The 23,847-nt window shown below is 42.8% G+C and overlaps 1 protein-coding gene across 1 annotated transcript in view; it reads right to left on the bottom strand.

Annotated features, from left to right (window-relative positions):
- Positions 1-293: 293 nt before the first annotated feature.
- The window catches only part of UBE2G2 (ubiquitin conjugating enzyme E2 G2), an 83,391-nt gene continuing 59,837 nt past the window's right edge, over positions 294-23,847 (bottom strand). Inside the window, exons 4-6 of the mRNA XM_073551569.1 lie at positions 8,712-8,830; positions 3,568-3,708; positions 294-1,113 (exon numbers count right to left, since the gene is read on the bottom strand). Of these exons, the coding sequence (XP_073407670.1) occupies positions 1,001-1,113; positions 3,568-3,708; positions 8,712-8,830 (373 nt within the window). The 3' untranslated portion in view covers positions 294-1,000. The remainder of the gene's footprint in view (positions 1,114-3,567; positions 3,709-8,711; positions 8,831-23,847) is intronic.

The following is a 23,847-nucleotide window of genomic DNA, read 5'->3' on the forward strand; positions in this document are numbered from 1 at the left end:
GCAAAGCTAAACCCACTAGCTCAGTGAGAACTGAAAAGACAGAGCCTACAGGGGAGAAAATTATATGACTTGTGTCCAGCATGTTTACCAAAGACAAAAATGATGTAATTCTTCATAGACACGCGTCAGTTTATTCAGAAAAGTTTGTTGAAATGACAGGTGGGTTTTAATTCCTTGGATTTCCAGAGTCTTTACTGTTAACATCAATTAATAAAACTGCAGTAATATAAATGTGATAACATTTTTAGGTTGCCCTGAATTCTTGTTCGCCACTCATATACACAAAAAACATGTTTCATTGAACTCATTTATTACAGAAAGAAGAGTCAGAACATAACAATACAGCTGTTCAGACCTCCCACATGAATGCTGAGCACAAACAGTAAAAATTGCCACCAACACTATATGGAAGGATGTGGACCCTTTATATGCAGCTGGAAGCCTGATAAGGTGTTTTACACGATTTTTCTGAATACATAAGATGGCAAAGAGTATCAAGAGTATAGAAATATTACCTACTATACCCACCCACAGGGCATTATCCTTCATGAATGACAAAGTTCTCCAAAGTGTGTCCATATGCAAAAGTCAGTGTATCATTGCTACAGATGATCACATACGCCTTATGTCTGAGTGGCATAACAGAATTCCCAATACATTTAGATCCTGGTGTGCTGTAAATACTGTTATTAATAGTAATGATTTTAAGGGCCCAATGTCCATGTATTGGTAAAGAAAATAAAGTGTCCTCCATTTTTCTTTTACTGATTTTGATACATACATGGACAGCAAGATAACCAATACAAATTCTCCAATAAACACCCAGAAATGTGCAGACATGGAGCAAATCAATCAGAAACAAAGTCAAGAGGAACCTCCAAGTCATATCCAAAAGATGTGGTGATCCCAGAATTGCAAGAAATATGTGACAGTATCTCTTAGGCAGTACTATGAACCCACAGAAATCCTCGTCCTGGGTGTGTAATACTGACGTATCTCATCACAATCCCAGCGATTTCTGCACAGTCTGCCGGGCTATCTTGTTAAATTGCTCTCTGTCTTCTCGCCACATCTTTGAGGCATCCACATTAGCACCACTTTCATCATTGGGTTCTGCAAAATAAAGATAAATAATATTTTCTATAACTTCAACATGGTCAAACTAGCATGTAACAGCCATATTATCCAACCGTATCTATGGCCTCTGTACCCCTAGTGTAACGAGTCCCATGTCCACCATTGTGTGAAAGAAAGCACATACATGCTACACCAGACCCACATGACAATTATCTAATGAGTGATCTGGGTACATTTTTGGAGAAGCTGAGGAAGAAGACAATCCTCTATCAGGGGAAAATTAACTTTATTCCTCCTGCTGGCTTTCTGTCATACAGGTGCGCACTAAGCGGAAACATTCAATTAAAATGTGAATGTATTTTGATATCTTTCACAATAACAATGATCTGACTGAAAAAAAAAAATCACAGCTGCCATCAAGCCCTGGGATTAGTAATGGGGAGATGTCAGGCAGACACCCCCATTACTATCCATGTAGCTAAAAGAAACACACACACATCTTGTAAAAAAAAAAAAAAAAAAAAGCACTCCCCGACAAATTTCCTCTTACTTATTACAAAAATAAATCCACAGTTGTCAGCCATAAATCCATAATATAGATGTCCCACGACAATCCCCAACTCTGTTACATCCGGAGGCTGTGCTGAACGGTGACATCAGTAATGTAACCAGTCACCGCAGCCGCCGGAACACACAGAGTAGCGCGAGAACCCAGCTGCTGTGATGAGCGGTGACATCATTAAGGTTACTGCAGATCACAGATAGCGGTTCTCACAGTTACCTCTAAGTGAGCCACCAGCTGTGAACTGCCATGAACTCTGTAAGGTTAACGTAGTTCATACATGGCCGGGAGTTAGTAATGGGGGTGTTTGACAGACACCTCTCCCTTACTAACCCCTGGGCTTGATGTCAGCTGACATCAACCCCAAAAACATTACCTTCATTGCCAAAGCACAAGAGCAATCGAGAAGAGCTGAGGCTAGGCGCCAGAATTGGTGCATCTAATGGATGCACCATTTGTGGGGCGGCTGAGGGCTGATGTAATTAGTTTGGAAAGGGGCTAAATTCCATGACCCTTCCCTGCCTATTAATATCAGTGCACAGCTGTCTGCTTTCCTTAGCTTGTTACTAAAAATAGGAGGGATCCCACGTCATTTTTTATTTAGTGTCCAAACCATTTTTAATGACCAACAAAGGCAAATCAGACAGCTGTGAGTTGATATTAATAGGCTGGAAAGTGCCATAGATATTGTTCCCTTCTCACACTGACACCAGCTCCCAGCTGTCTGCTTTCCTTTAGCTGTTTATTAGACTAGGGGGACCCTACGCCATTTTGTTCTATATTGATTCCTAGAAAGCTGTAGGATAAGCTTCACAGAGCTTATAAAATATTTTGATGGCTCTCATTATCTATTGACATCTCATCTATCTATTGACATCAACAAACTGCAGCAAGTTCAGAGAAGAGCGACCAGAATGGTGATCGGTCTGCACACCATGTCCTATGAGGATTTGGGAATGTTTAACTTGCAAAAAAGAAGACTGAGAGGAGACTTAATAGCTGTCAACAAATATCTCAAGGGCTGTCACATTGTAGAAGGATCAACTTTATTCTCATTTGCACAAGGAAAGCCTAGAATCAATGGAATGAAACTGAATGGGAGGAGACACAGATTAGGCCGGGGTCACACTGCGTTATGGCAGTTCGTTAAACGGACTGTGTTACACCGCGATATAACGCGTTTTAACGCAGTCCGTTAACGCCACCATAGACCTCCATTATGTGGCGCATCGCGACGTATGCCGTAAAGCGGCATGCGTTCGCGACGTGCCGTTATTCACTGACAGTGCCTCGAACGCGGGCTGCAGCATCTGAGGCTCCGTCACCGCTAGCGCTGATGCTTCATAACGCATATCGCGTTGAGCGGGCTGTGTTAACGCTATGTGAACCTGGCCTTAGATATTAAAAAAAAACTTTTTGACAGTGAGGGTGATCAATGAGTGGAACAGGCTGCCACAACAGGTGGCGAGTTCTTCCATGGAAGTCTTCAAACAGAGGCTGGACAGACATCTGTCTGGGATGATTTAGTGAATCCTTCTTTGAGCAGGGGGTTGGACCAGATGACCCAAGAGGTCCCTTACAACTCTTCCATTCTATGATTCTATCTATATTTCTATCTATTTTTCCATCATCTATGTTCCTCTCCGCTATCTATCTTTATCTTAGAACATCTTTAATACATAACACTCTTTAATTTCTATGTTGTATTTCATTCCATACACGTTACACGACAGCACACGGACAGCACATATGTACACACAGATGAGACACAGACCACGGATCTCACTATTACGTCTTTTTTTACCAGATCAGGAAACACCAGGACGTGTAAAGGGAACTTTAGGCTGTTTTTTTAATTGGATCTAAGGTCTATAGAGTTAAATCTACAGAAATAACTTTTAATGGAAGCTGAAACAAAATTGCCGTACCTGCCAACATGCTTACAACTGAAAGTAGGATTTTCTCAACACTTTGCACAGGACTCCACCTCTCAGCACTGCTCTCATAGCCCATGGGGTCATCTCCTGGAGCATGTAGAATTGAGATGCACACCCTGCCATCTGGGTATACTGCAAGGAAAAAGCAGAGTTCATAAGTATCAGCATGGAAAATAACTATTTTGACCAATGAAAGCGTCTTTATATTGTAATTATATTTTTTACCGCAGTCAACCAAAATGGATGACATATTTAGTGGTAACTAGTGTTAGTGCAATGAGCTGAGGATAATGAAGTGATTTTCTGAGTATGTATAAATAAAACTTAAATGAACCTTTGTCAGTTCTCCCAAAAAATATGACATAGTTGTCATGGGAGATTTCAACTATCCAGATATTTGTTGGGAATCTCTCTCAGGCAAAACTAATAGGTCAAGGAAATTCTTATCCTCTCTTGCTGACAACTTTATCTTCCAAAAGGTAAGGGAGAAAACAAGGGGAACTGCTACCTTGGATCTAATCCTTATAAACAGGGAGGAAATGGTTGAGGAGGTAAAAGTGGCTGGGACCCTAGGAGGTAGCGACCATGCTATTTTAGAATTTTGGATAACTAGAGGCGGAAGACCTGTGAAGACTCAGACGTCAAGGTTAGATTTCAGAAAGGCAGATTTTAAGGGATTCAGAAAGAGAATTGGAGGGATCCAATGGCTGGATATCCTTAAAGACAAAAATGTCCAGGAAGGATGGGAAATCTTGAAAAATGAAATTCTCAAAGCACAGTTGTTAACAATTCCGAAAAGAGGGAAGAATAGGAAGCAGTTAAGGAAACCAGGATGGATGAACACAGAACTTAAGCACATGCTAAAAAGGAAGAAAAAAATGTTTATAAAATGGAAACAGGGAGGCATATCTAAAGAAGAATATAATGCTGTCAGCAGAACCTGCAGGGCACAAATCAGATTATCTAAAGCTGAAAATGAATTGAGACTTGCAAGAGATGTCAAAAGCAATAATAAAGGATTTTGGGGATATGTCAAAAGTAAAAGAAAAGTCAAAGATGCTATAGGCTTTTTACAGGATGAAAATGATGAAATGGTAAGACAGGATGTTGAGAAGGCTGAACTTTTAAATTCCTATTTTGCATCTGTTTTCTCTCAGAAAGGAAATGTAACATCAACTGTTATTCACTGTGCTATTAAGGGAATAGAAGAATCCAGGATATCTATAAACAGAAAGATAGTGAGGAAACACTTAGCTAACCTAAATGAATTCAAGTCTCCAGGTCCAGATGAATTACACCCCAGAGTACTGAAAGAGATAGCAGAAGAAATTTTTGAACCCCTCTCCATAATCTTTGAAAATTCTTGGAGAACAGAAGAAGTGCCAGAAGACTGGAGAAGAGCAAATGTTGTTCCTATCTTCAAAAAGGGGAAGAAGGTGGACCCAGGCAACTATAGGCCGGTGAGTCTGACTTCTATACCAGGAAAGATCTTTGAACAAATTATTAAACAACATGTATGTCAATACCTGGATAAGAATGAAGTGATTAAACAGAGTCAGCATGGGTTTGTAACTAATAAGTCATGTAAGACTAACTTAATTTCCTTCTATGACGGTATCACTGATTGGGTGGATCAAGGAAATGCTGTAGATATAGTATATCTTGACTTCAGCAAAGCATTTGACAAAGTCTCTCATACAATCCTTATTGAAAAAATGACTAAGTATGGAATGGACAAGGCAACTGTTAGGTGGATTCATAACTGGCTTAGTGATCGGACCCAAAGAGTGGTCGTAAATGGCTGCACATCCAGTTGGAAGAATGTCTCAAGTGGGGTACCACAGGGTTCTGTCCTGGGCCCTGTATTGTTCAACATCTTTATCAACGATTTAGATGAAGGAATTGAGGGTAAACTGATTAAATTTGCTGATGACACAAAGCTAGGAGGGATAGCTAATACTAGAGAAGAGAGAGAGAGGATTCAAAAAGATTTAAATAAACTGGAGAAGTGGGCAGCAACTAACAGAATGGTTTTTAACAGGGAGAAATGCAAAGTACTACATCTGGGCAATAAAAATGAAAAAAGCATATATAGAATGGGAGGAATAGGGCTAAGTGACAGCACATGTGAAAAAGACTTGGGTATACTAATAGATCACAGACTGAATATGAGTCAACAGTGTAATGCAGCAGCAAAAAAGGCAAATGCAATTCTAGGATGTATTAACAGAAGCATACAGTCTAGATCACGTGAAGTCATTATTTCCCTCTACTCCTCTTTGGTCAGACCTCATCTGGAATATTGTGTCCAGTTTTGGGCACCACATTTTAAAAAAGACATCAACAAACTGGAGCAAGTTCAGAAAAGAGCGACCAGAATGGTGACCGGTCTGCAAACCCTGTCTTATGAGGAAAGGTTGCAGGATTTGGGAATGTTTAGTTTGCAAAAGAGAAGACTGAGAGGAGACTTAATAGCTGTCTACAAATATCTAAAGAGCTGTCACATTGTAGAAGGATCAACTTTATTCTCATTTGCACAAGGAAAGACTAGAAGCAATGGGATGAAACTGAATGGGAGGAGACACAGATTAGATATTAGAAAAAACTTTTTGACAGTTAGAGTGATCAATGAGTGGAACAGGCTGCCACGAGAAGTGGTGAGTTCTCCTTCAATGGAAGTCTTCAAACAGAGGCTGGACAGACATCTGACTGGGATGATTTAGCGAATCCTGCTTTGAGCAGGGGGTTGGACCAGATGGCCCAGGAGGTCCCTTCCAACTCTACGATTCTATGATTCTATGATTCATTTCCACCAATCACATCCATAACGTGGATTATCAAGTGACTTACTAACGCTGCAGTGTCTGAAGAATCAACTTTTTATTTGCAGGATGAAGCAGGACCTGTCTGGGGGCACCTGTTACCCCACACTAGTCAGGCCATGGATCTTATAATCTCATCTCCATGGATGTGATTGACATAGGAGTGTCTTCAGGCTGTCAATCACACCTAAGGAGGAAAATCATGATTAGGAGATACCCTGGACTAGTCCTGGCTTGTAAGAGACCACTCTCGTTGGACTAGTCATGCTACCTTAGCATATGTAATGCTTCGGAATAAAAGTTGATTCTTCAAACACTGCAGTGTTAGTGACATAAAAGAAATGATCAGATTGAAGATGTCTGCTATTGTAGCAGCTGGGGAGCAGTTAGGGGACCTGCAAATTTCAGTTTAAAGGGGGTATTCCCCCTGAGATGCAGTCTGCCCAGTCTGCATTATGCCTCTAGTTTCATACTTTGCTATTGCGATTGAGATCCTCCCAGTAACATATATTGAATGTGAAGTCTCTGTGTCCGGGATGCTGCTATCTTCATAAGAGATCATGTATCAGCACAGCTTCATTCCTATACTGTTTTCTCCTTCTACAGCTCAAGTATCATCTATTCTTCCTTGTGCTGACACACACAATACTGGAGGAGTGTGTGATCCCTGCGGAGTCTGCCATGGATTTTGTCTTCTACACATGCACAATGTGTGTGATTCATGCTTCCCCTCCAAACTTGCCTTCTGTATGCTTTTCTTCCAATCTACACCATACCGTACAGATTAGGTGTTCTGCCTCCCTAAAAAATTTAAATAATGCCCCCTTCTCTCCAGTCTCTGACCTTCTGTAGACAACTATAACCCCCCCTCTGCTTCTACCTTTGACACTGTGATAAAGGATAGTTGAGCAGAGAGACCCGACACATCCAGAAGCAGAGTTCTGTTGCACCCATGTGAGAGGTATCCAGGTTGCAAAGCATGATGATTGCATGTCCACAACACCAGGAAATGTTTTACAGAAATCTATTTAGAAATTTGCAATTATGAAGCAAAGTAACAAAAATAAAAACTAGTGCGAAGGAAACTATATCCTTAAAGGGACCCTGTCACAAGGATAGTCCCATATGAGGTAAGGCCAGTATCTGTAAACCTATGCTGTATATATCCTAATATGTTGTATATCTGCCCCCAATATGGCCTGCAAGACAAGAAAAAGAGCTTTTATTATATTTAACTACAGAGCGGTCAGATGGGCGTCGCTGGTCTTGATCCAGTGCCTCCTCTCTTCTTGCGATCACTGTTCTCCTCCTCTGCTTTGCGTGGATGACGCGTCCTTCATCATCCACACAGTGTCCAGCATCGCGCTCCTGCTTCTCTGTGCCTTGTCAAGGGCAGAGTAAAGTACTTCAGTGTGCATGCGTTGGTGCTCTGTGGATATTTCCTGTGCATGCGCACTCTAGTGCTTTGTTCTGCCCTCGATAGGGCAGAAATACGCCTGCGCAGGACTGCAATGCTGGACACTATAGGCCCCTTTACATTTAGCGATGCACCAGTGATCCCGACCACGATATGACCCGGTCAGGATCGCTGGTGCATCGCTAAATGGTCGCTAGTGAGCTGCCAAACAGGCAGATCTCACCAGCGATGCAGCAGCGGTCGTTACTTACCTTTCAGACGCGGCGAAGAAGACGTCCTCTGCCCACGTCCACGCGTCGAAATGGACCTGGACAATCTCGCACGATCAGCGATAGCCAGCGGGGGAGCCGGTCAGAGGTAAGTATCACACATAGCGATATCGCTAGCAATATCGCTGCTGCGTCACAAAATCGGTGACGCTTTAGCGATATTGCTAGCGATATCGCTATGTGTAAAGCCCCCTAATGGATGACACAGGATGCGTCATCAACGCGAAGCAGAGAAGGAGGACAGAAATCGCAAGGAGAGGAGGCGCCGAATGAAGACCAGCGACTCCCATAGAACTGGACCGCCTCATAGGGGAGTATAATAAAAGCTCTTTTTCTCGTCTTGGAGGTCAGTTTGGGGGCAGATATACAGCATATTAGAATGCTCCATATGAGGGCTTTCAGGTACTGGCCCTACCACATAAGGGATAAACCTGGTGACAGGTTCCCTTTGAAGCTGGTATTGCCATTACTTTATGGCTGGTGGAGGTCTGGTCTCTACTACTCCCACAGTGCAACAGTTCCCTGTACAGTTAAATAGGCCAACGTGTCTGACTTTGCAAGGAAACGCTAATGCATCATTCTTTATATAGTAAGATGTAAAAGATAGAAGGTTTGTAATGTACTTACTGTTTGGATGAAACATCTCACAGGTAAACCTCATTTTAGGAGGACTCAGAGGATAATCTAGAGGGAAGCTGAGAATTGCTGGAAATACTCCACACTCAAAACATGTGTCTTCTGGGCCCCTGTGCAGAGATGATAAATATCATACTTAATATCTATGCAGAAAACCTTCACAGTTAGGGAATCGCTGCAGATCCGCAAGTGTTTGACAATACAATGTTAAGCAATGGAAAAAAAATGCTGTATACATGCTGCAGAAAATTCCGCACGGAATCCGCAGTGGTTTATTTTCCGCAGCATGTCAATTCTTTGTGTGGATTCCGCTGCATTTCTACACCCATTTCATTATAGGAATCCACAGCCCAAAAACCGCATGACAATCCGCACAAAATCCGCATTTAAAAACGCAAGAAAAACGGGCGGATTTAGACCTGTGGACTCTGCCAAGAGATGCAGAATTTGCTCAGGAAATTCCTGAGCCCACTCCGCAACGTGTGCACATACCCTTATTGTATAATTAAAGGCAAGTAAAAAAGTACAGCTAAAAGGATTCAAAATCCAATACAAAGCTAAAAGACAATGTGAAATTATAAAACTTCCACATTACTTTTCGATTTATCATCAAAGTATAATGTAGGTTGGATCAGCTGTAGATGCAAATATCCACAAACTACTGTAGAAGAAATTTTCTGTTCGATGGTGAATCATAAGAAACTCAGTATTTTATTTTTTTTAGATATCCAGATTCTAAGAAATTCTATTGTAAAACGTACTTAAAGGGAATCTGTCAGCGTGTTTTTTCTACCTCATCTGAGAGCAGTGTAATGTAGGCAAAGAGAAGCTGAATCCAATGATGGATCACTTAGTTTACTAGGTGCAGTGGTTCTGACAGAATCAGAGCTTTTAGATTTAACCCCTTTACCCCCACGGGTGGTTTGCACGTTCATGACCGGGCCATTTTTTACAATTCTGACCACTGTCCATTTATGAGGTAATAACTCTGAAAAGCTTCCATGGATCCCAGTGATTCTGACATTGTTTTCTCGTGACATATTGTACTTCATGTTAGTGGTAACATTTCATTCAAATAACTTGCGTTTATTTGTGAAAAAAAACGGAAATTTGGCGAAAATTTCGCAATTTTCCAACTTTGAATATTTATGCCCTTAAATCACAGAGATATAGCACACAAAAAACTTAATAAATAACATTTTCCACATGTTTACATTACATCACAATTTTGTAACCAAAATTTTTTAGTTAGGAAGTTATAAGGGTTAAAAGTTGACCAGCGATTTCTCATTTTTGCAACACCATTTTATTTTTACGGACCACATCACATTTAAAGTCACTTTGAGGGGTCTATATGATAGAAAATACCCAAAAGTGACACCATTCTAAAAACTGCACCCCTCAAGGTGTTCAAAACCACATTCAAGAAGGTTATTAACCCTTCAGGTGCTTCACAGGAATTTTCTGAATGTTTAAAAAAAAAAATGAACATTTAAACTTTTTTTCACAAAAAAATTAATTCAGGTCCAATTTTTTTTATTTTACCAAAGGTAAAAGGAGAAATTGGACTGCAAAAGTTATTGTGCAATTTCTCCTGAGTACACTGATACCTGATATGTGGGGGGGAACCACTGTTTCGGTGCATGGCAGAGCTCAGAAAAGAAGGAGCGTCGTTTGACTTTTTCAATGCAAAATTGGCTGGAATTCAGATTTGACGCCATGTCACGTTTGGAGAGCCCCTGATGTGCCTAAACTGTGGAAACCCCCCACAAGTGACCCCATTTTGGAAACTAGACCCCCCAAGGAACTTATCTAGATATGTGGTGAGAACTTTGAACCCACAAGGGCTTCACAGAAGTTTATAACGTACAGCCATACAATTAAAAAATAATATTTTTTCCACAAAAATGATCTTTTCACCCCCAATTTTTATTTTCCCAAGGGTAACAGGACCCTAAAAGTTATTGTGCAATTTGTCCTGAGTACGCTGATACCCCATATGTGGGTGTAAACGACTATTTGGACGCATGGCAGAGCTCGGAAGGGAAGCAGCGCCATTTCACTTTTTTGGCTGGAATTGCGATCGGACACCATGTCGCATTTGGATAGCCCCTGATGTGCCAAAACAGTGGAAACCCCCCACAAATGACAACATTTTGGAAACTAGACCCTCCAAGGAACTTAACTAGATGTGTGGTGTATACACTCCGTATATACAGTATTTCAGGAGTCACCCTCAGACGCTCACTCAGTCAGTATGGATTTAACCGTAATCCAAAATGTTGAAAAAAGGTACTGTATCAGCAGATACCAGGTGTATCCAGTCTAGGGGTAATTGTAAATCTCCGTCTATATTTCCGTAGTCAGACAAAGACACTCACAGGCTCAGTATGGATTAGACAAGAATATAAAATGTCGAAAAAGGGTAATGTATTACAAGCGTACAGCTGCATACAGTGTTGGGGTCATTTTAAATCTTATATTTTACCAGAGTCAGACACAAACTCTCACAGGCTCAGTATGGATTACACCAGAATATAAAAAGTAGAAAAAGGGAAATGTATTTGAAGCATACACCAGTATACAGTGTTGGGGTACTTTTAAATCTTCGTGTATATTTCAGTCTCAGTATGCCAGTCCAGACTCTCCGCTACAGGAAACTAGATGGATACAAGTACAGACGGAAAGTTGAGTGATTGCAGAAATTTGGGAATTACTAATCATGGGAAAACCTCCAGGGAGAATTTGCAGAGGCGATGCTGACCCTCAATTAATTTGTCTGTGGAGACAGCAAAAACGGTTCTTTGTGAAGAAAGTTTTGCTGTATCGCAGTAGCGTGGATCCCATCACCGTTACTCGTCTCAATCAAATTCTGATCACAGGGAGAGATGTAGACATGGTCCTCACTGCCTATCATGATCTGTCTGGTCACTTTGGAGTGCAAAAGACAGAAGCCACAGGCCATAGGCGATTCTATTGGATTGGCATGAGAGGAGACATTGAAAAATGGTGGCAGGAATGTCACGTCTGTGACTAGGAAAACTGTGAAAGCTGATCATAAAGCACCACTGCATCCGATTGTGAGTCGACGTCCATTACAAATGGTAGCCATTGATAATCTGAAGGTAGAGCCCAGCAGGACAGGCCATAACTACGTCTTAATCATCATCGATCAGTTCACTAAATTTGTAGTGGCTGTCCCTGTGAAGGATTTAACTGCCCAGACTACACAGCGGTGGAGCAGGGAGAGGTAAGAATTGCAAGTGCTGGGGCCCTGAGCAAGCAGGGGGGCCCACTCATGGGCGCCGATACTGGCACAGGGCCTCTCATAGTACGCTGGTGTGTTTGACGGCGAGTGGGCCCCCTCCACCGTCAGAGACACTTTATTGTACTATGAGGGGCCTTGTGCCAGTGCCGTCGCCCAAGAGTGGGCCCACCCACCTGTTCAGGGCAACGGCACTTGCCCGGCTGCACCAAGTCGTGACCCCGGCCCTGGGGGGGGGAGGGCAGCCCAGTTAGGGAGGTTGAAAAAATAGCATATGTTGATGTGTAGGATGGACATTCAGCAGCTGCAAATGGAGGAATTGGAGAAGTTGGAGGAAGAGGAGGACAAAAGCGAGCCATTTTTCTGGCAACCTATGTGTCATTAGGGGAAGGTGGGACAAAATCCTTTGAAACCAATGCATGGTTCATTTTAATGAAGGTTAGATCATCAACATTTTGGGTCGACAGACGGGTCCGTTTTTCTGTCAGGATTGATCCAGCAGCACTGAAGACTCTTTCAGATAGCACACTACCAGCAGGGCAAGCGAGATCCTGTAAGGCATATTGTTCCAATTCAGGCCATGTGTCCAGTTTTGAGGCCCAATAATCAAAGGGGAATGACCTGTGAGGGAGAACATCGATATGGGAGGAGAAGTAGTTTGTAACCATAGTTGACAACTGCTGTCTCCTGTCACTTGCAATCGATTCAGTATTACCAGTTGTGTGAGCGGTACTTGAGAAATCAGTCCACAACATGGTCATGAAACCCCTGTCTCCAACGCCACTTCGGCTGTGTACCACGAACACCTCTTCCATTTTGCCCACTACGGCTCGTGGGAGAACGCGCACCGCTGCTGTGTGCTGGGAATGCCTCAAGCAAACGGTTTATCCGAGTTGCTTATTTGTTAGCCAATATTAGCTCTAGGTTCTCCTGTGGCATGATGTTCTGTAATTTGCCTTTATAGCGTGGATCGAGGATGCTGGCCAACCAGTAGTCGTCATCCTTCATCATTTTGGCAATGCGGGGGTCCCTTTTTAGGATCCGCAGGGCATAATCACACATGTGGGCCAATGTTTCAGGTGTCAATGATGCACTGCCAGTGGTGGGTGGAGGAGCACTTTCTGGCAAATCCACATCCCTCCAGTCACGCACAAACCCTGTACCTGACCTTGGCACGCCAACATTTTTTCTTGCCCCCTGAGAAGCATCCTCCTCCCCATTGTGTTTCCCTGACTGCTTTGGCCTTGCGATGACACCTCAATATTTCTTGCTGGTGGTGTGCTTACCGGTGGGCTTACAGTGGGGGGAAGCGATAGAGCATTGCTGGCTACCTTCAGTCGGAGCAGGTGTACATGTGCTACCTGAGGTTTTGTAGTCTTTCCACGCTTGCAAGTGCATGGTGGTTAAATGTCTAAGCATGCAACTGGTATTCAAATTTTGGAGATTTTTCCCTCGGCTAAAGGTCCTTCCGCACTTCTTACAGATAACCTTTGCCTCATCAATAGAATTTTGGACAAAAAAGTGCCACACTGCACTCTTCCTACTATGGTATAAATTTTCAGGGCTTGCACGCTGTACTAATTTGACCGTCTGGCCAAGCTGTCCTGCAACTCTTGTTTTTTTTGCCAGGTTTTTGGACAGCTATGGGCCTGCCAGATAACCGCTGCTGCGATGTCGAAGCCTACTGCGGATCCTTCTCCTCTTCTGAGCTATTGCCAACGGCACCCTCTTCCTCCAATGGATGCCAATCCGGGTCAACAACTGGGTCATCCATCACCTCCTCTTCAATTTCATCTGCACCTTCCTCTGTGTCACCATGGAAGGTGGTATAGTATGCGGGAAGAGGCACCTGAGTTTCATCAGGGTCTGATTCTGACTCAGTAGACTGCGAGGGAAATGTAGTGCTCTGGGTCAATGTACCAGCAGAATCATCTAGCAGTGGCTGTGCATCAGTGCACTCCATGTCAGATTCATCTTGGACTGGGGAACTCAGGATTTGACTTGATAACACAGGCATGGTATGTGAAAAGAGCTCCATGGAGTAATCTGAAGTGTTGCCTGCCGCATCCTTCACATTTGGTGTGGGTGAAGGACACAAGGAAAGGTGTTGTTCCTGACCAGAAGCCTGCACTGACGACTCAGTGCTTGCAGTTTTTGAAACTTTAGAAGAGGAGGCAATAGAGCTGGAGGCTGTATCGGCAATGTAAGCCAAAACCTGTTCCTGATGCTCCGGCTTTAAAAGCGGTTTACCTACTCCCAGAAAAGGGAACCTTACAGCCCTTCTGGTGCCAGACGATGCCGCAGGCTCAACACCTCCTGCCTTAGCTGCTATTGTGCTTTAGGCATAATCAGCAGATGCACCACCACCATCAGTACCAGCTGTCCCGCCCACATCCGCGGCCTCATCCACCATACTTCCTCATGTTTGGGAAAATGTACCAATAATACCAGCAGATATATGGTACTGTATGATGAACGTACAGCTATATAAGGTGTAGGGAAAAATTTAAATCTCCGTATATATTTCCTTAGTCACAGACGCCCTCCCAGTATGTATTTGACCGTAATCCAACAAGCAAATATACGGTACTGTATGAGAAGTGTACATCTGTATACGTTTTTGCGGAAAATGTCAATCTCTGTATATTTTTGTCCGTAGTCACACACAGACGCTGTTTCAGTATGGGTTTTACCATAATCTAAACAGCAGATATACGGTACTGTATCAGAAGCGGACAGCTCTATACGGTGTATGTATGGAAAAATGAAAATCTCTGTCTATTTTTTTACGGAGTCACTCACTAATAGCATGTATTTGTCCGTGATACCAGCCGGTACACGGTAGTGTGTGAGGAGCGTACAGCTCTATACGGTGTATGTATGGCAAAATGAAAATCTACGTATATTTTTTTCTGTAGTCACACACAGACGCTGTCTCAGTATGGATTTTACCGTAATCTAAACAGCAGATATACGGTACTGTATCAGAAACGGACAGCTCTATACGGTGTATGTATGGAAAAATGGAAATGTACGTATGTGTATTTACGGACTCACACACACACACATGCTGTCTCTGTATAGATTTGACCGTAATCCGAACAGCAGGTATACGATACTGTTTGAGAAGTGGACAGCTCTATACGGTATATGGAAAAATGGAAATGTCCAGATATATATTTTCGTAGACTCACAGTTGTCTCTGTATAGATTTGACCGTAATTCAAACGGCAGATATACAATACTATTTTAGAAGCGAACAGCTCTATATGGTGTATGTATGGAAAATTTTAAATCTCCATCTATTTTTTTCTGGAGTCAACAGCAGATATACGATACTGTTTGAGAAGCGGGCAGCTCTATACGGTGTATGGAAAATGGAAAATGTCCATATATGTATTTACGGACTCACACACACACACACATTCTCTCTGTATAGATTTCACCGTAATCCAAACAGCAGCTATACGGTACTGTATCAGAAGCGGACAGCTCTATACGGTGTATGTATGGAAAAATGTAAATCTCCATCTGTTTTTTTCCGGAGTCACACACACAAAGCATGTATTTGTCAGTGATACCAGTCGGTACACGGTAGTGTGTGAGGAACGTACACCTCTATACGGTGTGTGACAAAAATGAACGCTCGGTAACTGTGCAGAAAAAAAAGAATAAAAGTAGGAGTGCTTTGAAAAAAGCAGTCTGCACAGCAGTGTGCACACAGCAATGCAGCTATCAGGTATCCTAATAAGGCAGCCTAATCACCATCAGCGCTGCTGCACACAAAAAAATCCTCCCGTCACTGCACACTGAGGCTATGTGCACACGTAGCGATTTTTAAGCGTTTTTGCCGTGATTTTCAGCGCGAAAACGCTTTTAAAAATCGTGTACAGAACGCACCCCATACATTCCTATGGTATTCCGCACATACTGTGCTAATGCTGCGCTTTTTTCCACGGCGGAATCGCATCGCGGAAAAAATCGCAGCATGGTCATTCTTTTGTGCGGAATCGCAAAGAATTGCCGCGATTCCGCACCCATAGGAATGCATGAGAATCGCTTACTTCCCGCATGTGGCTATGCCCACCATGCGGGAAGTTAAGCGTCTCATGTGCGGTTGGTACCCACGGTGTGGAGGAGAGGAGACTGTCCTCCAGGCCCTGGGTACCATACCCCTGTAAAAAAAAGAATAAAAAATCAGGGTATATTTACCTTCCGATGTCCCGCGATGCATTCCCGGCCTAGCGTTCCCAGTAATGCCTTGCGGCAAGGCCCTGTAATGACGTAGTCTCGCGTGACTCTAGCGGTCTCGCGAGATCGCCATAGCAACGCGAGACTACGTCATCACAGGTCTCGCAAGGCATTACTGGGAACGCTGAGGCCCGGGAATGCATCGCGGGACGCCGGAAGGTAAATATACCCCGATTTTTATTTTTTTTTAGCATTTTTAACATTCTATCTTTCACTATTGATGCCGCATAGGCGGCCTCAATAGTAAAAAGCTGCTCACACTTGTCAAACACTATGTTTGACGAGTGTGACCAACCTGTCAATCACTTTCCAAGCGATGCTTCAAATCGCTTGGAAAGTGCTTGAATATCGCACGCGAAAATCGTGGCAAAATCGCGATCATAATCGCGGTAAAATCGTGGTGAAATCGCGTGGAAAAAAACGCGAGATTTCTGGGAAGGAGTCCGGTTTTTAGTGAGCGTTTTAAAACGCTACGTGTGCCCACAGCCTAACTGTACAGTGAAAATCGCTATCAGCAGAAGCACAGATTTTTTTTTTCTTTTCTGCCTAACACTCTCCTTATTGAGAACGAGCGGCAGCAACCTCTCCCTATGCTAACATCGGCAGAAGTAAAATGGCGGTCAGCGGTCAGGGCTATTATAGCCACTGTGATGCCACACAAAGCAAGCCAATCACATTAATGCCCTTCTCTAAGATGATGTGGCCGCTGCCCATGTCATTGCATTGCCCACAGTGTGCGTCCTTGCTCATTGGCTGAGAAAAGGCGCTGGAAGCATTATGGGAAACGCGACTTTGGCGCTCGGGTCGGCGACCCAATGGCTGACCTCACGCTATGGTCGGGTTTCGATCGACAAAACCCGACTTTAGCGAAAGTCGGCGACTTTTGAATTTGACCGACCTGTTTCGCTCAACTCTATTTAGTGCAAATCTACAGAATCGGGTCTTGGCACAAAAAAAAAAAGCAGCAGAACCTGATACCTGCGTTTTTGCCTCAGATTTTGACATTTAATGACACGTATGTTTTTAACTTTTTACAAGCTATGGATTAAATAAAAAGTCAAAATTAGATTTTTTTTTTTTTTTATGGAAATCACCTGATGCAGTTTTTTTTCCTCTTTGCCTAAAAAAACCACGCTGTGTGCATGACATTTCTGAAATCTCATAGACATAGCTGGCACTGTAAAATGCTGCTGAAAATTTGCATAAAAAAAACGCTGAAATGAAGCCTAGTCTGAACTTAACCTTAAGGCCTCTTTCACACTTCAGTTTTTTGTGTCAGTTAAAATCCGCCAAAAAGGCTGAAAGCGGATCCGTTCCTGACTGATGTGAACGGATGCCACCGGATCCGTTTTTTTGACGGATCCGCAGAATGAAGAATTTTAAAGGAACCGCTGTCCGAGAGAATTTTTTTTTCTCTGTCCGCCAGAAATGATTTCAGGGTTAAATTTCCTCCTGACTTCATTCCTCCGGGCATGCGCTCTATAAAAATGTGGATCCTGCAGTAGAAAAAACGTTAAAAACATGGTCCGTCCAGGTATTTCGGCGGACGCCAAAAAATTGACGGATCCGCAGAAAACGGATCCAACGGATGGCCATCCGTCAAGATCCGCCGGTAATGCAAGTCAATGGGGAAAAAAAACGGATCCGCAAAAAAATGGTGGATCCGTTTTTTTGCAAAAACGGCAGATTTTGACTGATGGCCAAAAACGGAAGTGTGAAAGAGGCCTAAGAAGGATCTGGTAGGATGAGACAAACACTTGAAGAATGTATGATGAATGTTCATTTATACAGCAGCAATATACCTGAATATTAGCCGCTCACCATTAAGTCAGTAAATACACACAATATAGAGCGATGTATTCCGTCTGACCCTCCTTGTACATCAATCATCAACCGTGGCTCCTGAAATGAGAGGCTCAGATGGAAGTTGTGCAGCATTTACTTGTCTATCAGACTCTCTGTGCACAGTCAGACATGTATATAAGGTTGGAGGTCAGGTAACAGGGCTGTCCCCTGCAGCTTCTGTCTGACATGACTAATTCCTTACTGTTTATAGGTTATATTTTCACTTTTTGGGTGGATGGTTGCACTGTCTATTATGCAAGTTACAGGTTATGTAATGATCACGTGTGACCGCTACCTTACAGATGAATACCAAGGCTGACAATCACTTCCTCATTTTACCTTAAATGGGTTTTCCAAGTATTTGGGGCTTAAAAAATCATTTTTGCAGTTGGTTTTCATTAAAGGTTCTGCACTGCTTTGCTATTTCAGTTAATTTGTTTCCCTGCACATTCAACTTTGATGTAGTCCTAAATCAGCAGAGAGGAGAAAGACAGATAATAGTTAAAAACTCCTGGTCAGCCATTCACAGTTGACTGAGAAGCTCCCAGTTAACTCATTTGCTGCCAGCAAAAGATATTGTAACGTATGGCTTTACAGTTCAAATGATGCCAAATTTTTAATGAAACCCAATTGTAAAATTTATTTTTAGCCCCAATTACTTGCATTTAAGTGAAGAAAAAATAAATCCACAAAGATGGACAACCTGAAAAAAGGTTGTGAAAAAAATACCATATTTCTTGCATTTGATATAAGAGTAAAAAAAACAGAAAACATTAAATACAAAGAATTTTGGAAAAGTTTCTGTATTTATATGTATATCATAATGTTTAATCCTACATTCATTTTTAATATCAAAGGGGTTATCTGGGACTAGTTTATTTTTTTTTACTGTGAGCATAAGAACTAACAGGCAGGTAGGTGTTAACTAATTGCATGTAACAACTAGTAGTAAAAAAGTTCCCTTAAAGGGAATCTGTCACCCTATTTTTCGCCTATCAGCTGCCGGCACCGACATCAGGGGCTTATCTACAGCAATCTGTAATGCTGTACAGTAGATAAGCCCCCCATGTAACCTGAAAGAGAAAAAAAGCTAGTTAGATTATACTCACCCTGGCGTTCGGTCCGGTGCCTCCCATCTTCTAACAGTGACTTCCTCTTTGCTGCCTGTCGTGGCTCCTGCGCAGGCGCACTGCTCTGCCCTTTTGAGGTCAGAGCAGAAACTGCAGTGCGCAGGTGCCGGACCTCTCCTGGCGTCTGCGCACTGCGGAATTCTTCTGTGCCCTCAACTGGGCAGAGCAGTGCACCTGCGCAGGAGCCACAACAGGCAGCAAAGAAGAAGACATCACCGTTAGAAGAAGGGAGGCGCCAGACCGCAATACCCATCCGACCAAGAACCGACCGCCCCCCCGGTGAGTATAATCTAACATGTTTTTCTTATCTTTCAGGTTACATCAGGGGCTTATCTACAGCATTACAGAATGCTGTAGATAAGCCCCTGATGTTGGTGCCGGCAGCTGACAGGCGAAAAATAGGGTGACAGATTCCCTTTGACTGGAACTAAGTGACACATCCCTGGAATCAGGGTCTCTGCCACTACAGTATTCTGCTCTCAGACAATGTCGCAAAAATCTGGTAACAGATTCCCTTTAATAAATGTAAATATATTATACTGCTTTTTTGTCTGAAGGTTCGTATGTTGTCGCATTATCCTGGTACCTACAGTTGTGGCCAAAAGTATTGACACCCCTGCAATTTTGTCATATAATACTCAGTTTCTTCCTGAAAATGATTGCAAACACAAATTCTTTGGTATTATTATCTTCATTTAATTTGTCTTAAATGAAAAAACACAAAAAGAATTGTCCTAAAGCCAAATTGGATATAATTCCACACCAAACATTAAAAAGAGGGTGGACAAAAGTATTGGCACTGTTCGAAAAATCATGTGATGCTTCTCTAATTTGTGTAATTAACAGCACCTGTAACTTACCTGTGGCACCTAACAGGTGTTGGCAATAACTAAATCACACTTGCAGCCAGTTGACATGGATTAAAGTTGACTCAACCTCTGTCCTGTGTCCTTGTGTGTACCACATTGAGCATGGAGAAAAGAAAGAAGACCAAAGAACTGTCTGAGGACAACTCTCGGGGGAGAGAGAGAGAGAGAGAGAGAGATTTTTGTCCAGCACCCAGAAAGAATTTGGGGTTAAAACAGTGTATGGCGGATCCGCCAGAAAAAAAAACGTTGCAAGCTCCGTTTTGAAATCTTTGAGGATGGTAACGGACAGCAACTTTTGGCGGATCCGCCCAAAAAAACGATGCAACGGACGGCAATCCGTCACAATCCGCCCATAATGCAAGTCAATGGGGAAAAAAACGGATCCTCAAAAAAAAATTGCAGATCCGTTTTTTTAAAAACCTGGCGGATTGTGACTGATTGTAAAAAACTGAAGTGTGAAAGAGGCCTTAGTTGGACTTCCGATTTTTCCCTATGGTCGGCCGATTTCGTTCGACTCGACTTTTGAGAAAGTCGGGTTTCATAAAACCCGACTGGACCCTAAAAAAGGCAAAGGCGCTCATCTCTAGCACTAAACTTTATCAGCATGCACAAGAGACAAATCTTGCATGCCAAAAGCACATAAAAAACATAGAAAAAAAAAAACAAAAGAAAAACCAAGCAAAACATGCTTTTTTATGCAGCTTCTTTCCTGCCAAGAGATCAGGTTTTGCTGAAGAAAAAAAGGTGAAAAAACGCCTAGTGTGAACTTAACAGAAAAATGCATACTGTGTGAAAATGTCAAAACGTAAAAAACTTTTTAATAACTGCTGGTTTGTAAATGTTTGCAGTTAGGCTTCGTTCACACTAGTACAGTGCTCTGCACTTAATACTCCAACGGGGGTGGGGGTCACATCATTGTCCCCGAAACGTAGTCAAGATGGGCCCCCTCATGTTTGCATTGACCGTAATGAGACAAGGTCCATTTGTTGGACACAAAAGCGTAAAGAAGTGGCTCCTCTGTCCCTATGACAACACTTCCTGCTTACCTAGCAGCAAGTCCAATGTTAGCTGCAGCTTGGCTCTCATAGAGTCCCCTTATGAGTGGTTACATGCAGCCATTGACAGATTTTGGCTAATTCAATTATTATTGACATCAACATACTAACTTTTGATAAGGAACAGAGGAGCTAAATGCGTCATACGTAGATAAGCACAATGGGACTTGTATACAGCACACAGGGGAGTTCTCGCCACGTGTGACTTAACCCCAAGAGAAAAGACGTAGGAACAAATGTCAGGCATTCGTAGTGTCGCCACCTATGGACGCTGCGTCACCTTACAGGCATGTTATGTTTGCAGTGTGTCCTAGCGGGCAGCCAATCCTGGATCTGGAGACCGCTGATTCATACACTACCAGCAGCGAGACGTCTTCCATGTCAGTGATAGTCTTAGTACACGTGCTGGGGCCCTGCGGATGGTTTCTGTACCACTGGGGTTATTACTCTCTTAAAATCAGTATAAAAATGGAGATATATTCTGATGTAATAAATACAGTGAACTGATTTATAGTTTATACTTGTTTACATATATGGCAAGTTGTCATGTTTGCACGTCTGTTTCTTCTCTATATTATAGGTGGTACCTCTGCCCCCTCAGGGGTTATCATTTTTTTATTTAATCAATAAATGTCAATTTTGTCTCATAAAATTGTCACGCATCTGCATCAGTGCCATGCGACAGACTAAGAGCTCATTCAGACAAGCGTATTATGCGGACATGTGTTGTCAAAGTGATCGGCCGGCACTCTGACCAATATAATTCTATAGGGCTGCTCAGAGGTTTTTTTTTCCATACAGACACTTAGTGTGTTTGATGATTAAAAAAAAAACTAATAAAGCAGCAGGTACTATTTTGTTCTGTATTGCCCATTCAAAAGAAATAAAAACTGGATCTTATACGGATCATCTGTATTGCATTCAACTTTTACAGATACACTGCCATTATTAATCTAGGAAACGCCATCATTTTAAAATGGTGATCTATAAATACGGACATAAATTACACACACACGGATGACAATATGGATGAAAATCAGACGATTTCTCATAGACTCGTATGACTCAAGCCTTGGGTCAAGTTCACATTTGCACATCCGTCTGCATGCAAAGCTTTCTCTGCTCTAAAAGTGACCCACAACAGAAACCAGACAGGCCCACGTAATAAATCAGTGAGACTCGCCTGCTCCCGTTCGTATTACTTGTGCAACAGATCCGTTTTATACATGAACTTAGTTTATTCCTAAAATAAACATAAAAACAAATGTTAAAAAGGTGCACTTAGCCTTACCATTCAGAACCCAAGAAAAGCTGGGTGATCAACCATGTTGAAACCATAATGGGCATCCAACCACCACTACCCAGACAGAGCTACAACAAACGCATGGTTGGTAGAGATGGTTACCATGCTGTTACTATTCTCCTAGTAATCCTCCCATCCTCCAGATGCGGATCCACTGTGCATTACAGGATGTCATTGAAAACACGAGCCAAATGAAAGGGAGAAAAATAAAACAGTTTCTGTTAAAAACCCTCACACTTCAAAGTGCTTTCTTGTTAGTTTGTGCCTTAACGGAGGGATAAAAAAAACCCTCACACATACAAAACAACGCATCATAGGAAATCAAAGCATGCTCTAATGGCAAGGTCACGGCGCTCCTCTTAATAGGCAGGGTGTGTGAGGCTATAATTGTACGATCTGCCCGCCAGGCATGTCTTCAAGGATACGCGGCATGTTACACAGAGGCAGCTACTTGGAAAAGCTGGCACACTCCTTTCAAGTGGACAGATGTGCCACATCAGAAACCGCCAAAGATTAACACCTCTCACAACGATACTGGTCTACAGAGGGATAAGGGAATGGAAGGAGACTGATTCTCCAAAGAATATATAAAATTATGGCAAAATATGAGAAAATGAGGCCTAAAAGAAGGAAAAGGCCTCATTTCAACCGACATGTTATCCATGTGTTACACTGAAAGGGAAATGTGAAGAGCACCATAGACTATCTTTTTGCTGATTATGATATACTAGATTAAGGCCCGATGCTATCGCATCGAGAGGATAGTGACACACCTCTTGCCATGTTAACCCTCAATACACACACACCTCCTCAACACACACTCCTCTCACCTTTCACCATCTCCACTCACATCCACTCACTCTTTCACTCCACATACGACCCTTTCTCTCACTCCGTCTCTCATACTCACACTGTCATCGTCGCTGCTCCATGATCCCCGACATCTTCCGCCGGCGCCATCCTGGATCCCGACGTTGTCCACGCCGGCGACATGTTCTTGCGGCCATGCCATCTTGAGTATTCTGAAATCCTGCGAGTGGACATTAGTGGAGATAGTGAAAGGTGAGAGGAGTGTATGTTGAGGAGTGGTGTGTTGAGGGTTAACATGGCAAGAGGTGTGCTGTGACGTCACCAGTTACAACTGGACGGAAGTTGTTACAACCCGGAAGCTGCTTAGCGCATTTATTATAGTAGATTAAGGCCCGATGCTATCGCATCGAGAGGATAGTGACACACCTCTTGCCATGTTAACCCTCAATACACACACCTCCTCAACACACCACACCGCCTCAACTCACACTCCTCTCACCTTTCACCATCTCCACTCACGTCCATTCACTCTTTCACTCCACATACGAACCTTTCTCTCACTCCGTCTCTCATACTCACACCGTCATCGTCGCTGCTCC

Source organism: Dendrobates tinctorius, unplaced genomic scaffold, assembly GCF_039654945.1.
Source record: "Dendrobates tinctorius isolate UK_male_01 unplaced genomic scaffold, ASM3965494v1 ptg000177l, whole genome shotgun sequence".
Lineage (NCBI taxonomy): Eukaryota > Metazoa > Chordata > Amphibia > Anura > Dendrobatidae > Dendrobates > Dendrobates tinctorius.